The sequence below is a fragment of the Dipodomys spectabilis genome, unplaced genomic scaffold, assembly GCF_019054845.1.
Source record: "Dipodomys spectabilis isolate Male_0828 unplaced genomic scaffold, ASM1905484v1 ptg000098l, whole genome shotgun sequence".
NCBI classification, from domain to species: Eukaryota; Metazoa; Chordata; class Mammalia; order Rodentia; family Heteromyidae; genus Dipodomys; species Dipodomys spectabilis.
In genome coordinates, this window is record NW_024870775.1 from 8,865,535 (window position 1) to 8,882,846 (window position 17,312).

At 45.5% G+C, this 17,312-nt stretch overlaps 1 protein-coding gene across 4 annotated transcripts; it reads left to right on the forward strand.

Annotated features, from left to right (window-relative positions):
- Window positions 1–763: 763 nt before the first annotated feature.
- Zdhhc4 (zinc finger DHHC-type palmitoyltransferase 4) lies at window positions 764–16,978 on the forward strand. Of its 4 annotated transcripts, XM_042687041.1 has the most exons (9): window positions 764–818; window positions 1,423–1,623; window positions 2,197–2,287; window positions 2,486–2,611; window positions 4,965–5,038; window positions 5,631–5,809; window positions 9,418–9,543; window positions 12,017–12,261; window positions 16,635–16,978. In XM_042687041.1, exons 4-9 carry the CDS (start codon window positions 2,495–2,497, stop codon window positions 16,923–16,925), a joined length of 1,032 nt encoding a protein of 343 aa, XP_042542975.1. In that variant the 5' UTR covers window positions 764–818; window positions 1,423–1,623; window positions 2,197–2,287; window positions 2,486–2,494; the 3' UTR covers window positions 16,926–16,978. The 4 variants fall into 4 exon arrangements, with proteins under 4 accessions (XP_042542975.1, XP_042542976.1, XP_042542977.1 ...); XM_042687042.1 differs by lacking the exon at window positions 1,423–1,623 and having other exon boundaries at window positions 796–818; XM_042687043.1 differs by lacking the exons at window positions 764–818; window positions 1,423–1,623; window positions 2,197–2,287; window positions 4,965–5,038; window positions 5,631–5,809 and having other exon boundaries at window positions 2,531–2,611.
- The last annotated feature ends 334 nt before the right edge of the window (window positions 16,979–17,312 follow it).

A 17,312-nucleotide genomic window follows, 5' to 3' on the forward strand; every position in this document is an offset into this window, starting at 1 on the left:
GTTGAGTAGCAAAGACAAACAAGATGAAGGCTTTGAGGCCTGTTGTTTGGAGATCAGACATTTCCCCTTTCAAAAGGCCAGGCCTGGCTCAGATTTTCAGAAACATCAAGAATAGACCGTCGTTGTTAGCGGCTTCCAAGGCGTTCAGAACAAAGCAACACCCCACAGAGGCCTTCTCGGTGCTATGTTTAGAAACAGCTCTTCTCACTCTAAGCCTGGCTATCATCAAAACAGCCTTCCCTTTTATTTTTAAGGCTTATGGTCAAGCACTGGTCATTGCCCTTCCCTCACCCAGCCGGAGGTGGTGTTCACAGAGCCTCACATAGACAAGAGGAGCAGGAGCACGCGTGGGAAGATTCTGGATAGGTTAAGAGAAATCCCAGTGGTGTGCAGGCTGCTTGCAAACTTTACCCACCATGAAGACACAATAGTTGAGTAGCTTAAGCGCGGATGCTCCTTATGGCCCGGACCACGGGCTAAACTCAGCGGGTGTGGTGATGAATACCTCTAATCCCCTCACTAGGGAGACTGAGGCAGGAACGATCTCAAGTTCCAGGACAATCCGGATTACACAGACTCCCGTTTAAAAAAAAAAAAGCAAAACAACAACAAAACTCAAAACCCCCAAACCGGGAAAAACAAACCAAACCAAACACCCGCGGCGGAACAACAAAAACTGTCACAGCTCCCTGGACCGGTACCTGCATCTACGTCCGCCGGAAGTGCGGCTTGTTAGAGTCGCCGCGATGACGTCACAGGCACGCCGGAAGTCTCCCGCAGGTCTTCAAGGCTCCGTGCTGCGGGCGGTTCGCGGATCTGTGAGTTAGGCTTTCGTCGCCCGGGGCCGTTCGCATTCTCTGTCCGAACCTATTTTGTGTTGTGGCCACAGTGCTACTGGGGGGGGAGGGCTGGGGTCCCCCGTGTTCACGCCCGGGTGTCCTACAGCTCCTCCCCGCTCCTCTGAGCCTGCGGTCCATTAGCCTCCTCTGTCTTCTCCACTCTATCCTCAAGCCGCCGCACCCCCAGCCTCCAGTTTTTCCAGATAGAAAGCTCTGGCTATGCCCAGATAAAGAGTAGCCTGGGGCAGGTCCACAGGTCCCAGGATGGGCGGTCATGGATTAGGATGAGTACAGGCACAGGGAGATTAGACCCGAGGCTACCACACCAGGCGTGTTTCTATCCGTTAGCTGTTTCCCAGGAAGACTTACGACTGTCCACGCTACGGGGATCCAAGTTCCCCTACTCCTGGACTGGGGATGTAGTTCATTGGTAGAGTGCATGTTTTGCATTCTCAAAGCACTGAATTTGACTCCCAGCACAGTAAGAAAACCAGACCCCCTTACTTCCAAATCCTTCTCCACAATGTATTTCCCAGAGAACTCCGGTCTTACTGTGTTTTGAACTGATTTGTCTGTGCACCAGATCCAGCCTCCTGGTGGAACCATGTCTCCTGCAGCTGGGGGTGTGCCTGGAACACTTTGCCGCCCAAGAGGAGTTGCTGTCTGAATTCTCCATGAATTTTGGCAAAAAGGAATGGTAGAGCTGCGGGCTGAAAATGTATCCAACCTAGAGGAAGATGTAGGCGGGAGAGCTTGCATCCCCTCGTGAGAATCGCTGCTCTTTGTACGGAGTCATGAATACTTTCTACTTTCATTATCTCAGTTGGAATTCTGGCACAGTAGCCTGTCCACGAAGGTTCAATGTAACCAGTTCCACTTCCTTAGCACAGACCTACATATTAACTCTTGATTCTTCGGAGTTATTTTCATTTGTGGCCCCAGGCCAGGAGAGAGGCTTCATAACATGTCTCTGCCTAATTCTGTGTGGCTAATCTTGGATTCATGGCCTCTGATTGCCTCTAAGAAGTGCTTCCAATGAGGCAGCAGGTTCTTTTTTCTTTTCTTTTCTTTTTCTTTTTTTGCATGGTAGGGTCTTGCTACTTAGCCCAGGCTAGCCTAGAACTTGCTATATACAGCATGCTCCCTTCAAACTCCCAGTCTTCCTGTCTCACCCTCCTAAGTGCTGGGATTATAGTTTGTAGCACTGTACTCAGCTGAGGGCAGCAGATTCTTTTGAATCTTTTCTCTGTTAGTGAGTATGGGAATATTTAAGGATGTATTATTAAAGGATGTAATATTAAAGGATGTTACTGTGGATTCATTTCCTTCCTTGTTTTATCTTGGAATTTACGGGCAGGAGATGTCCCAAAAGCAGACCGCAGTGTTCATCTTGAAAGAGAGCTCATAACCATCTCTGGGGCCACACTGAGAAACAGTTTGGCTCTGTGGTATGTACATAAGGACCACTCATTTCTTTTTCTTTTTTTTGGTCAGTCGTGGGGCTTGAACTCTGGGCTTGGGCGCTGTAGGACCACTCATTTCTTGAGAGAGTTGTTATCAAAGAATATGTGCTATAGAAGTAATGCCATAAGTGAATGTTATAATTTTATTGAGCTGCACTACATATGCATTCTGTTCTTTTGCAGTCTCCCAGGATGGACTTCTTGGTTCTCTTCTTGTGGTACCTGACTTTTATACTGGTTACTGTAATTCTGATCTGCATCTGCTCAAAAACCCCTCGTTTGAAAGGCCTGGCCCAGGAAGGAGCACAGGTAATGATGATCCTTAGATACCACTGACATTGGATGACTTTATTAATGTAAAAGCTTCACCTAATAAGATTAAGAACAAAAACAACAACAACAACAAAAAACCCACTGGGTGCCAGTGGCTCATGCCTGAAATCCTAGCTACTCAGTAGGCTGAGATCTGAGGATCATGGTTTGAAGTCAGTCCAGGCAGAGAAGTCTTATCTCCCAATTAAAAAAAAGACAAGAATTCATTTACTTATTTATTTAGAGGTGATGTCTCTCTCTGTTTCTCAGGCTGGCCTCAAACCTTTTTTTTTTTTTTCTCTTTTTTTCTGCCTGTGCTGGAGTGTGAACTCAGGGTCTGAGCACTGTCCCTGAGCTCTTTTTGCTCAAGGCTAGTGCTCTACCACTTGAGCCACAGCACCACTTCTTACTTTTTCTACTGAGGAATGGAACCCAGAGCTGTATGCACGCTAGGCAAGCATGCTACCACTAAGCCACATTCCTAGCCCCTGGCCTCAAACCCTTGATCCTCCTGCCCCAGTGCTGGGACTGCAAGCGAATGCTACCATACCTGGCCAGGTGATGGCAGTTAAATTTATTGGTTTACTTAGTCCTTCATTTATGGCTGTTGTGGTGTATTTGATGTTTATGTTACTGCGGAGAGTTAGTAGTGATTTGAAACAAGGTCGCATTCTTGAGGTTGGCTCTTTAGCTCTGAACAGAAGTGCCTGGGAGTGAAACTGGTGGAAATGGGAGCAGAAAGCTGAGTACTGGGCTTCAGGGATCAGGCAGCAAAATTGGGGCAAGTAACCCATGGGAAGAGGTTGACTTAGTTTTCTGTTAAAATTTTATTGAATAAGGGGCTGGGAAGGTGGCTTAGTGGTAGAGCGCTTGTCTTGCATGCCTGAGGCCCTGGGTTCGATTCCCAGCACCACATAAGCAAAAAGAAAAAAGCCGGAAGTGGCGCTGTGGCTCAAGTGGTAGAGCGCTAGCCTTGAGCTGAAGAGCTGAGGGACAGTGCCCAGGCCCAGAGTTCAGGCCCCACGACCGGACCCAAAAAACAAACAAACAAAAAAAAAAATTTTATTGAATAAGCTATCTATTCCTTTAATTTCTATCTGTTCTTTTTCCTTTTGTCAGCCAGGGGACTTGAACTGAGGCCTGGGTGCTAGCCCTGAGCTCTTTTACTCAAGGCTGGTGCTCTACTACTTTGAGCCACAGCTCCACTTCTGGTTTTCTGGTGGTTAAGTGGATATAAGAGTCTCACAGACTTTCCTGCCAGGTCTGGCTTTGAACTGTGATCTTAGATCTCAGCCTCCTGAGCAGCTAGGATTACAGGCGTGAGCTACTGGTTCATGGCTCTTATAACTAATTTATACCAAACTTCTGTGGGAAAGTGTCCTCTGAATCCCTGAGTCTTGATGTTTCATTGTTCACAGATCTCTTTGCTTGGGATTAAGACTTGAAGGATTTAGACTTTTCCTGCCATGAGAGTTGGCAATCCATCCATTGCCAGGATTCTGTCCTACCTTGCACTAGAGTCTTCAGCATCGACCTGACCCCCATGGAGTTAGGGATGGGTTTGGAGCTCCTTGATGCTTCTTTTCTGCCAGATTTGACTCCCTGGTTTGCTCAGCACCACCACCTCCTTTGTGGGTCCTGGTTCTCTTCCCATATTTTCCTCTCTTCAGAATCTCTTCTGTGTTATCAGAATGTTCTCATTCATGGAGTGGAAACAGAAGATGCTTCTAATGTGCCATCTTGTCCCAGTTCTGAGGAGGTTGATTTAGAAGGGATCTGGATTACCATCCAGTGATGACTCCATTGAACATGGGGTCAAATCCAGTGGAGGGGAAGGAGAGGAGCAGCCTTCACATCAGCATCCCCCGAGCATCTTGCCTGCTTTTCAGTGCCACCTTTGGGGTTTGAGTAGAAGTGGAGGAGCTGGCCTCAACATGGGCCAGTAAGTCCTTGTTCTTTACTGTCCTTCATTCTCTCTGCCCATGTATGGACAGAACTTACACTCATGACAGTGCCAGGGGGGTGTGCAGATCTAATTTGTTTGGAAGTAAGGAGAATAAAAAGTAGAACTGAAGCCAGGTGCTGGTGGCTCACGCCAGTAGTAATCCTAGCTACTCAGGAGGCTGAGATCTGAGGAACGGGGTTCAAAGCTAGCCCAGGTAGGAAAGTCTGTGAAACTCTTCTCTCCAATAAACCACCAGAAAACCGGAAGTGGTGCTGTAACTCAAGTGGTAGAGCGCTAGCCTTGAGCTGAAGAGCTGAGGGACAGCACCCACACCCAGAGTTCAAGCCCCATGACCGACCAAAAAAAAAAAAAGAAGTAGAACTGAGCTTTTTTCTTTCATTTCAGCTATGTTCCTGTGTGTTCCCAAAGTGCCTTCAGAGAGCCACACAGAGATTTTTCCATTACCTCTTCCACACACGGTACTTAAACATTCAGAGTTCTTTTTTAATAATTGTTGCTGCTTATAGCTTCAGGAAGCTGTGGTTTTCAGTGTAGTGACGGGAAGGGTGCTAGCAGGGGTGGGAGCTCTGGGCTTGGGGCCTCCACTCACAAAGAGCCAGTCTGCCATTGGTCTCTGGGTTTTGAAATGTCTTTTTTTTTCTTTTTTTTGGGGGGTGAACTCAGGGCCTAGGTGCTGACCCTAAGCTTTTGTGCTTAGTGGGCCAGAGCTCCACTTCTGGCTTTTTTGGTGGTTAATTAGAATTAAGAGTCTCACAGATTTTCTTGCCTGGGCTGGCTTTGAATCTTGATCTTCAGATCTCAGCCTCCTGAGTAGCTAGGATTATAGCCATGAGCCACCAGCGCCACTGGGGCCCGCTTGAAATGTCTGCTTTTGAATGGAGATATTTAAAGAGTGGGAAAGTATTGAGACATACTCTGTAACATACCTGTGAAATGTTTCATTTTTTTCTTATTCACTCCTTAGTGGCAGTGGTTGCCTTGGTTACTTTCTTTTGTGTACTTTCTTCATGGGGCGGCCTTGGGAATAAGCGGCCCTTTGCTTCCTTCCAGCAACCACATCTTCATCGTGCTGCACCTGGTCTTGCAAGGGACAGTTTATGTGGAATACACCTGGGAAATCCTTGGCTACTGTCAAGACCTGGAGTTTTCTTTGTCTTACCTTCTTCTGCCCTATCTCTTGCTGATTGTCAACCTGGTTTTCTTCACCCTGACTTGTGTAACCAATCCTGGTGAGTCAAGGCGCTTGTCACAGGTTGGTGATAGTTCTGTCATCTTGCTGAGAGTGCTGGGAACAAGCAGTGTACATGGCAGTGTACATGTGCCATGTTTCCCAATCTCTCACTTTGAAGTGTTTCCTAGTTTTATGTTTATATTCCTAGTTTTTGATCCATAGGTTATTTAGTATCTTCCAATACACGATACATACATATATTCACAACAATTTATACCTATTACTGGGGTATGAACTCAGGGCCTTAGGGCCTCATGCTTGCTAGGCAAGCACTGTTGTCTTTGAGCCCTTTTTGTTTTAGTTATTTTTGGGAGAAGGTTTCATGTTTTTACTTTCTTGTATATACGATGACAGTCTACCACACCTAGCTATCGGGTGAAAAGGAGTCTTATGAGCTTTTTGTCCAGTTTAGACTCCATCTATGAGCCCCCATCTCTGCCTCCTGACTACCTAGGATTATAGGCATGAGCCATCATGCCTAGCTATTTATTTTTTGAGGCAGAATCTCTTTTTTGTATTTATTTTTTTGTCGGTCGTGGGGCTTGAACTCTGGGCTTGAGTGCTGTCCCTCAGTTCTTCAGCTCAAGGCGAGCACTCTACCACTTGAGCCACAGCACCACTTCTGGTTTTCTGGTGGTTTATTGGAAATAAGAGTTTCACGGACTTTCCTGCCTGGGCTGGCTTTGAACCCGGATCCTCAGATCTCAGCCTCCTGAGTAGCTAGGATTACAGGTGTGAACCACCAGTGCCCGGCTTTGAGGCAGAATCTTTCTCTGTGTCCCAGGCTGGCCTTGAATTCCTCCATCTACTTCCCTTCCTCCATCTACCTCCCAGGCTCTCGAGTTACATGACCAGCTTCAATCTTTTTTTTAAAGTTTTATCTTTTTTTTTTTGGGTCCGGTCGTGGGGCCTGAACTCTGTCCCTCAGCTCTTCAGCTCAAGTCTAGCGCTCTACCACTTGAGCCACAGTGCCACTTCTGGCTTTTTTCTTTTTGCTTATGTGGTACTGAGGAATCGAACCCAGGGCCTCAGGCATGCAAGGCAAGCGCTCTACCACTGAGCCACCTTCCTAACCCCAAATTTTATCTTTTTGATAGTTTGACTTAATTACATACACGTAGAACTATGGTCAGTATGATACCATTTCTCCTTTAACAATTTTTTAGACTTGCACTGCAGTTTTTATAAGTGATCTCTATTTGCTTGATTGCAGTTTTGTTTTCTAGTTCTTGGGTATAGAGAACCAAAAGTCCATTAACCAAGTTATTCATGTGTAATTTTTTACATCCATATGAGTTGTTTTGTCAATCACTTCCTGAGAGTGGTATGTGAAGCTGTTCTTTTTTTAAAATAATGTATATTAATTGTACAAAACAATGGATTTCATTATTATCATTCAGAGTTCTTGTAGCTTGTACCTCACTTCTTCTGAAACTGAAATGTATATTTGTATATTCTTTTTTTTTTTCTTCCAGTCCGAGCTTTTTCTCTCAAGGGTATTGTTGTACCACTGAGCCGCAGCTCCACTTCAGCTTCTTGGTGTTTAATTGAAGCTAAGAGTCTTACAAACTTTCTTGCTCGGCTGGCTTTCCAACCTTCAATCCTCAGATTTCAGTCTCCTGAGTAGCTAGGATTACAGGTGTGAGCCACTAGCACCTGTCTTATATATGCATATTCTTAGTAGGTATGTTCAAGATTAGAGTTAGTGTTACCTCTTCCTGGTAAACTGAGTTTCTCTCATAGTGTAGCACAGCTACTGCTGTTTTCATTCAGGTCTCTTTGCCTGATATTAATTGATTATACTTACTTTTGGCATATAATTGGTATTTTATTCCCTTTTTTTTTTATTTTTTATTTCCAAACTTTTTGGTGATTGAAGTGCTAAATGTCCATCAACTAAAAAATGAATAAATGTCATAATCTCATCCAATGGAATATTATTTAGCCATAAAAGAATGAAGAGCTGGGTGCCAGTGGCTCACATCTATAATCCTACCTACTCTGGAGGCTGAGATCTGAGGTTCGAGGTTCAAAGCCAGCCTGGGCAGGAAAGTCTGTGAGACTCTTATCTCCAATTAACCACCAGAAAACTGGAAGTGGCTCTGTGGCTCAAGTGGTAGAGCACTTGCCTTGAGCTGAAGAGCTGAGGGACAGTGCCCAGGCCCATAGTTCAACCCCATGACCCATTAAAAAAAAAAAAAAAAAATGAAGAGCTGTGAATATAGCTCAGTCGTAGAGCACTTTCCTAGCATGTGTGAAACATCAGGTTTAATTCCCAGCACCCCAAAACAAAATAAAAAAGGATTCACAGATTCATGTTACAATTTGAAGAACCATGGAAACATAATGGGTATAAGAACCCAGATATAGGGGGGTGGGGGGAGGATGGGAAGGGATGGGAAGGGGAAACAAAGGAGGAGGCTACAATGCTTGATAAGAAATGTACTCATTATCTTGCCCATGTAATTGTAACCCCTCTGTACAGTATTTGCACAATAAAAAATAAATATTAAAAAAAAAAAAAACCCAGATATAGCTGGGCACTGGTGGCTCATGCCTGTAATCCTATCTACTCAGGGGTTGAGTAACTAGACGTGAGTAGCTAGACTTTGCCCCAATGAAGTCCAAGACATGCTATCTCCAATTAACTAGAAAGAGCTTTGCCTTGAGCAAAAAAGCCAAGTGAAGCACAAGGCGGAGTTCAAGCCCCCAGCACTGGCACTTACAGGTAATACACAAAAAGAAGCTAGAAGTAAACACCCACAGATGAAAAAATTCCATCTATATGAAATATCCAGAAAAGACAAATCCATAGAGATAGAAAGCAGGTGACTTGTCTTCTGGCATCTAGGGCATTGGCGTGGAATGGCTGCTGACAGGATGGGAGGATGGTGATGGTGTTCTAATATGTCTCTGAAGATTCTGCACACCATATATAATTTATATTTAATGGGATTTGTGGGTCCCATCTCCTAAAGTAGTTGTAAAAAGTAAATGAAGCCGGGCGCCGGTGGCTTACGCCTGTAATCCTAGCTACTCAGGAGGCTGAGATCTGAGGATAGCCATTCAAAGCCAGCCTGGGCAGGAAAGTCAAGACTCTTATCTCCAATAAACCATTAGAAAACTGGAAGTGGTGCTGTGGCTCAAGTGGTAGAGCGCTTGCCTTGAGCTGAAGAGCACAGGGACAGCAGTCCAAGCCCAGAGTTCAAGCCCCACGACGGACAAAAAAAAAAAAAAAAGTAAATGACTTAGCTGGGCCAGGTGGCTCAAGCATGTAATCCTAGCTACTCAGGAGGCTGAGATTTGAGGTTTTCGGTTCAAAGCCAGTCTAGGCAGGAAAGTCTGTGAGACTCTTATTTCCAATAAACTACTCAGAAGACCAGAAGTAGCACTGTGGCTCAAGTGGTAGAGTGCTAGCATTGAGCTAAAGAACTGAGGGACAGTGCCCAAGCCCAGAGTTCAAGCCCCACAACCGACAAAAAACAAAACAAAAAGTAAATGACTTAAAATGCTTAATGTAGCTGTTTCAGTTGTGTTGCGTTGGGCAGGTGTTGTGAACATCAAGTGCACTACACTGTTTGAAAGTGATCTTTATCCTTTTTGCAGGCACCATCACAAAAGCAGATGAATTACTGTTTCTTCAAGTTTATGAATTTGATAATGTGATGTTTCCCCAGAATGCGAGGTGCTCTACCTGTGACTTACGGAAGCCAGCTCGGTCCAAGCACTGCCGTGAGTTAGCTGCTGAGGCACAGTGGCCCCTCCCAGTACCCACGCAGGCTTCCAGATGTTTCATGAGTGTAAAGCAGACATGGGGTAGCTGCCACTGTTAGAGGTCACCACTTGGTTTCTTTCAGACAACAGGATAAACTGGGGGCTGGCCTACAAGCCTGGGAATAAGAACCTTTGCCGTGCTATTCTGTCTAAAGAGGCAAGCACTCTACCACTAAGACACATTCCCAGCCCTAATTACTTAGTTTTAATTATACATTTTATTTAAATCAGTGCACTTAAAATATCTTTTTCCCGGGCTGGGAAGGTGGCTCAGTGGTAGAGCGCTTGCCTTGCATGCCTGAGGCCCTGGGTTCAATTCCTCAGCACCACATAAAGCAAAATGAAAAAAGCCGGAAGTGGCGCTGTGGCTCAAGTGGTAGAGTGCTAGCCTTGAGCTGAAGAGCTGAGGGACAGCGCCCAGGCCCAGAGTTCAGGCCCCACGACCGGACCAAAAAAAAAAAAATATATCTTTTTCCCTCCTGTGGTTCTGGGAGTGGAACCTAGGGCCTCACATATGCCAAGTAAGCCCCTTGTCACTGAGCTGTAAAATCCAACCATCAAATATTGTCAGTGACAGGACACGTCCATGAGCCGGGCACCAGCAATCACCTATCATCCCAGCTACTTAGGAGGCTGAGATCTGCAGATTGCAGTTCAAAGCCAGTCTGGGTAGGAAAGTTCATGAGACTCTTATCTCCATGAATCACACATACACACAAAAAACCCAGAAGTGGTCTGTGGCTCAAAGTGGTAGAGTGCTAGCCTTGAGCCAAAGAGAGCTCAGGGATAGTGCCCAGGCCTTGAGTTCAAACCCCAGGACTGCCCCTCCCCCCTACACACACACAATCTATGAGGCAGTTTTAAAAAAAAGAATATTTTTTATTTTATTTTATTTTATTTTTTTGTGGGGGCTTGAACTCAGAGTTAAGGTGCTGTCCCTGAGCCTTTTTTTTTTTTTTTTTGTCAGTTGTGGGGCCTGAACTCTGGGTCTGGGCGCTGTCCCTCAGCTCTTCAGCTCAAGGCGAGCGCTCTACCACTTGAGCTACAGCGCCACTTCCGGTTTTCTGGTGGTTTATTGGAGATAGGAGTCTCACAGTCTCTCCTGCCCGGGCTGGCTTTGAACCGTGATCCTCCGATCTCAGCCTCCTGAGTAGCTAGGATTACAGGCATGAGCTACTGGCAATCTGCTTATATTCTTTTTTTCATAGTATCATTTGAAATCCAGAGTGCATTTTACATTTTCTGTACATATTGATTCAGATACTAAATTTGTCATTGGAAAGACTTGATTTATGTTTAAATTCATGACAATTCTAGTTGGAAGAACAGACTCACTCACACACCCAAACTATACGTAAATTTTTTTTCTTTTTTTTTTCCCAGTCCTCGGTCAGGCTTGAACTCAGGGCCTGGGCACTGTCCCTGACCTTCTTTTGCTCAAAGCTACCACTTTGAGCCACAGTGCTACTTCCAGCTTTTTCTGTTTATGTGGTACTACTGAGGATTCAAACCTAGTGCTTCATGCATGCTAGGTAAGCACTCTACCATTAAGCCTTATTCCCAGCCCCTGTAAATATTCTTTTTTTTTTTTTTTTTTTTTGGGTCCGGTTGTGGGGCCTGAACTCTGGGCCTGGGCGCTGTCCCTCAGCTCTTCAGCTCAAGGCTAGCGCTCTACCACTTGAGCCACAGCACCACTTCCGGCTTTTTTCTTTTTGCTTATGTGGTGCTGAGGAATCGAACTCAGGGCCTCAGGCATGCAAGGCAAGCGCTCTACCATTGAGCCACCTTCCCAGCCCCCTGTAAATATTCTTAAAAGTTTTCAGCCAGGCTCCAGTGGCTCACAACTGTAATCCTAGCTACTCAGGAGGCTGAGATCTGAGGATTGTGGTTCAAAGCCAGCCCAGGCAGGAAAGTCCATGAAACTCTTATCTCTAATAAACCACCAGAAAACCAGAAGTGGTGCTGTGGCCCAAGTGGTAGAGTGCTCGCTTTGAGCTGAAGAGCTGAGGGGATAGTGCCCAGGCCCAGAGTTTAAGCCCCACGACAAAAAAAAAAAAGCTTTACACTAACTGAAATCACACATTTCTCCTCACTCCCCATGTCTACAATGACCACAGTTCACTTTTCAGAAGAACCGATTAGACCCACGTTGAGTCAGTCACTAACTCTGGGTCACTTTGGTATTATATGTACTGATTCAGAGGGTGGTACATGAATTGAAACACACCTGTCAGTATTAAGTTTTCTCCTGTGGCCATAGTTCAGTAATACCCTCATGTGGCCCATAGTGGCAGTTCTTAAACTTGCCCACAGTCCCTGCTACCTGCTCTCCCCAGTCCTCCCATGATGAGTGTGTAGAAACCTCAGCAGATGTGCAGGAGCCATCATCTTGCCCTGGAAACACCTGGCCTGCTGCCCCCTCCTCTCGCAGGTGTGTGCGACAGGTGTGTGCACCGCTTCGACCATCACTGTGTCTGGGTGAATAACTGCATTGGCGCCTGGAACACCAGGTACTTCCTCACCTACCTCTTGACGCTGACAGTGTCTGCTGCCACCATAGCTGCCGTGAGTGCTGCATTTCTGGTCCACCTGGTGATGGTGTCCGATCTGTACCAAGAAATGTACCATGATGACCTTGGACGCCTCCAGGAGATGGACTTTGTCTTGATTATTCAGGTAATGATACAGAGGACTTCAGGTTTCAGAATGCGATAAAAAATGTTTACTCTCCTGTAAATGTATGATGCTTTTCCTTTTTTTGTGTGTGTGGGTTCTGGGACTTGAAGAGTGCTATCTGTCCCTTTTTGGCTCAAAGCTGCTGTCCTACTTTTTTTTTTTCTTTTTTTGTCGGTCATGGGGCTTGAACTCTGGGCCTGGCCGTTGTCCCTCAGCTCTTCAGCTCAAGGCGAGCACTCTACCGCTTGAGCCACAGCGCCACTTCTGGTTTTCTAACAGTTTATTGGAGATAAGAGTTTCACTGACTTTCCTGCCTGGGCTGGTTTTGAACCAGGATTCTCAGATCTCAGCCTCCTGAGTAGCTAGGATTTCAGGCGTGAGCCACCGGCGCCCGGCAAAACTGGTGTTCTATTACCCAAGCCACAGTTCCACTTCTGGCTTTTAAAAACATTTCATTCATTTATTTCATCATCATCATCATTGTCATCATCATTATCATTATTATTGCCTGTCTTTGGGCTTGAACTCCGGGCCTGGGTGATATCTCTGAACTTGAACTCTGGGCCTGGGCACTGTCCCTCAGCTCTTCAGATCACAGCGAGGGCTTTACCACTTTGAACCACAGTGCACTTCCGGTTTTCTGAGTGGTTTATTGGAGATAAAAGTCTCACGGATTTTGCTGCCCGGGCTGTCTTTGAACAGAGATCCTCACATTTCATCCTCTTGAGTAGCTAGGATTACAGGTGTGAGCCACCAGCGCCCCTGCTATTCATTTACTTTTTTACTTTTTTCTTTTTTGAGACTGAGTCTCTTTTCCTCCAACCTGCCCTCAGCTGAAGGCTATTTTCTTTTCTTAGCATGATTACAGCTGGGCGGTGGTGGCTCACACCTGTAATCCTAGCTACTCACGAGGCTGAGATCTGAGGATCATGGTTCAAAGCCAACCTAGGCAGGAAAGTCCATGAGACTCTTATCTCCAGTTAACCACTAGAAAACCAGAAGTGGTGCTGTAGCTCAAGTGGTAGATTGCTAACCTTGAGCTGAAGAGTTGAGGGACAGCGCCCAGGCCCAGAATTCAAGCCCCACGACCCACAGACAAACAAAAAAAACTCACATGATTACACACATACACATATCATTTAGTCCTAAAGCCAATATCTTTTCATCTCTTATTTGAAAGTAAATATAGATTTAAAGAAGCATGCAGGAAGGCTCACATGCTTCTTTTTTTTTTTTTTTTTTGCCAGTCCTATGGCTTGAACTCAGGGCCTGGGCACTGTACTTCAGCTTCTTATGCTCAAGGTGAGCACTCTACTACTTGAGCCACAACGCCATTTCCACCTTTTTCTGTTTATGTGGTACTGAGGTTTCAAAACCAGGGCTTGTACATGCTAGGCAAACACTCTACCACTGAGCCTCATTCCCAATGCAGGCTCACACATTTCTAATGTTCTCACGTGCTAATGTCTTGTACAACTACAGTTCAGTGTCAAAACTATGAAAGCTGTGTGACATAATGGTGTTATATAGGTATACACCAACTACACCAAAGACATAATAGAAAAAATACTGTCGAGGCCAGCTATGAGAATGACAAGATCTTATTTTAAAAGGAAACTAAAAACAAAAGAAAAGGGGCTATGGATCTAGCAAGTATAAGGACCCAAGTTCAATTCCCAGTCCCCCCCAAAAATGTTGTTTTTTTGGTTGGTCATGGGACCTGAACTCGGCTTAGGCTCAGCTCTTCAGCTCAAGGCTAATACCCTAGGACTTGAGCCACAGCAATACTTCCGATTTTTTCTGTTTATTTGGTGCTGAGGAATTGAACCCAGTGCCTCATGCATGCAAGGGAAGCACTCTACCACTGAGCCACCTTCCCAGCCCCCCCCCCCTCCAAATGCTTAAAAACTCCATAGCACAAAGTTCTTTTCTTTCTTTTTTTTTTTTTTGACAGACCTGGGGCTTAGAATTCTACATGGTGGCAGGCAGATTCACGTTGCACTAGTTACATGTGCTCATAGGCTTTTGTGCACCTGTCTGTCTGCACACTTCTGCACAGCTTAGCTGCCATTGCCATCAAGATGCTGAACTGCTTCCACTGGACTCCTCCCTCTCCCCACTGTGAACACCTGCCCACTGCTGATCTTCCCATCCCTGTTCTTTCATAAATAAGAATCTCATGCCAGGTGCTGGTGGCTCATACCTATAATCCTACCGACTCAAGAGACTGAGATTTGAGGATTGCAGTTTATAGCCAGACCATATAGGAAACTCCATGAGACTCTTATCTCCAATAAACTACTCAAAAAAGCTGGAAGTGGAGCCATGGCTCAAGTGGTAGAGTGCTCACCTTGAGTAAAAGAAGCTCAGAGACAGTGCCCAGGCCCTGAATTCTAAGTCCCATTATTATTATTTAAAAATTTTTATTATAAAAATAAAAAAGAATTTTGTGCTATGGAGCTTTTAAACATTTTTGTGGGGGGCGGGGACTGGGAATTGAACTTGGGTCCTTATACTTGCTGGACAGCGGCTTTACCCTTGACCCAATAGCCCCTTTTCTTTTGTTTTTAGTTTCCTTTTTAAATAGGATCTTGTTCTCATAGCTGGCCTAGACAATATTTTTTTCTATTTATGTCTTTGGTGTAGTTGGTATATACCTATATATCACCACTATGTCGCACAGCTTTGATTGGTTGAGATGGGGTTGTGCCAGTTTGTGTGTGTGCATGTGTGTGTATGTGTGTGCCTAAGCTAGCCTGTAACTACACTCTCCCTGATTTCTGTCTTCTGAGTAGCAGGGATTACAGGTGTGAGCCACCTTGCTTAGCTGAGATTAGCTTTTTTCACTTTTTTCCCTTGAAATTCACATGTTGTTGCACACAGCAGTAGTCGATCCTTTCTATTGTCTTCGGTGTTCCAAGTGTGGATGTACTAGGTAGTTTAACCCTCTACTGTTAGAAGGACATTTGGGTAGTGTTGCTGTGAACATCTGTTTCTAAATTCCTCCATGAAAACCAGTCTTGAGAGTAATTGTTGGGTTGTAGGATTTGAAAAGGACTTGCAATCGCATTGTTTTACACCCACTAGCAGTGTGGGTGACCTCACTCTCCCACATCCTTACCAGCATGATAGTGCTAGATTGATAGCCATTCTGGAGACAGTTGGGACTAAGTGTGGTGGTTTAGGCTGTCACCCTGGCATTTGGGGAGGCTGAGCTATGATGGTCACTGGTTCCAGGTCAGCCTGGGACACCCAGTTAGACTGTCTCAAAAAGGAGAGAAGGGAAGTGGAGCTACGGCTCAAATAATAAAGTGCTAGCCTTGAGCAAAAGAAGCTCAGGGACAGCACCCAGGCCTTTAAGTCCCAGGACTAGCACAAATACAAAAACAAACAATTTGCAGGGAAATGGATGGAGCTAGAAGGAATCATGTTGAGCGAGGTTAGCCAAGAACGAAGAGACAAACGGTACATGGTCTCCCTGATAAAGTGGATGCTAAATCTAAAATGTTAGGTGATATGACAAAACTAACAGGACTTAAGAAACAATGAACTCCCACTCATCTGGTTGAACCACTACTAAATATCCCCATGCTGCTGATCACATATATGGTATATAACATGTGAACACCGTTATATATTACAGACTGTGATAGACAGTTTGCTCCAGGAAAGTTAGAATGAACTTGTGACTTTAAATGAGCATCATTATTCCACAATACTGTGAATTTCCGGAAATTATGTAATCACTTAATCACAATCAAATAAAAAAAGAACCTGGGGAAGGGAGGGAGGGAGGGGATGGTAGGGGGAAAACAATGGAGGGGGTAACAATGTTCAAGAGGAAGTGTACTCATTACCTCACTCATGCAACTGTAACCCTCTGTGTAGTATCTTTACAATGAAACAATCAAACAAACAAAAAGGGCTGGGAAGGTGGCTCAGTGGTAGAGCGCTTGCCTTGCATGCATGAGGCCCTGGGTTCGATTCCTCAGCACCACATAACCAAAAAGAAAAAAGCCGGAAGTGGCGCTATGGCTCAAGTGGTAGAGCGCTAGCCTTGAGCTGAACTGCTGAGGGACAGCGGGTAAGCCGAGTTCAGACCCCATGGCCGGACCCAAAAAAAAAAGAAAAAGAAAAAAAGAAAGACAAGAAAAAAAGAAAAAGAAAAAAGGAGAGAAGTTGCTAGGCAACAGTGGTTCATGCCTGTAATCCTAGCTACTCAGAAGGCTGAGATCTGAGGACCATGGTTCAAAGCCATCTCTGGCAGGAAAGTCCATGAGACTTTTTTTGGGGGGAGGCGGGGCAGGATTAGGGCTGGTGGGTGCTGTCCCTGTGGGTCCACTTCCTAACCTGTGTGTTTTCTTTGCCTCTAGTACCTGTTCCTGAGCTTTCCAAGGATCGTTTTCTTGCTGGGCTTCGTCCTGGTGCTGAGCTTCCTCCTGGGGGGCTATTTGTGCTTTGTGATATACTTGGCTGCCACCAATCAGACCACCAATGAGTGGTACAGAGGTGACTGGACCTGGTGTCAACACTGCCCCCTTGTGGCCAGATCCCAATCAGCAGATCCCAAAGTCTATAGGAACATTCACTCCCGAGGGCTTTGGAGCAACCTTGGAGAGATCTTTCTACCTGCCCTCCCCTATTACCAGAAAAAGAAGAAATAGAATGGAGAGATTGTTACTACTGTTTAAATACAGTATATATTCATTGTTTCGGATTCTGCTGTGTATGTAGAAATGGGCTTCCAGCTGGGGAGGGAGAGAAGGGAAAACCTGGGCTCACTGGGTATCTAGGCTTCACACGGTGCTGTATTTGTCATCTGCTGGAATGGAGCACCGGGAGGTCCAGGTATGGGGGGGGAGGTCTACAGCAGACTTGTCCAAGGCCCCAGCTACCAAGGAGACCTTGGTGTTTCACTGCATACCCGAACCTGGACAAGGAGAGCCTTTTAGCCATGTCCCCTAGAGTGCAAGAGGGTTGCAGTGACTCAACATTTTGGATTATGCCTGGCTTTACCCTCATTTTATGCCATTCCCTGGTCTATACCCCTC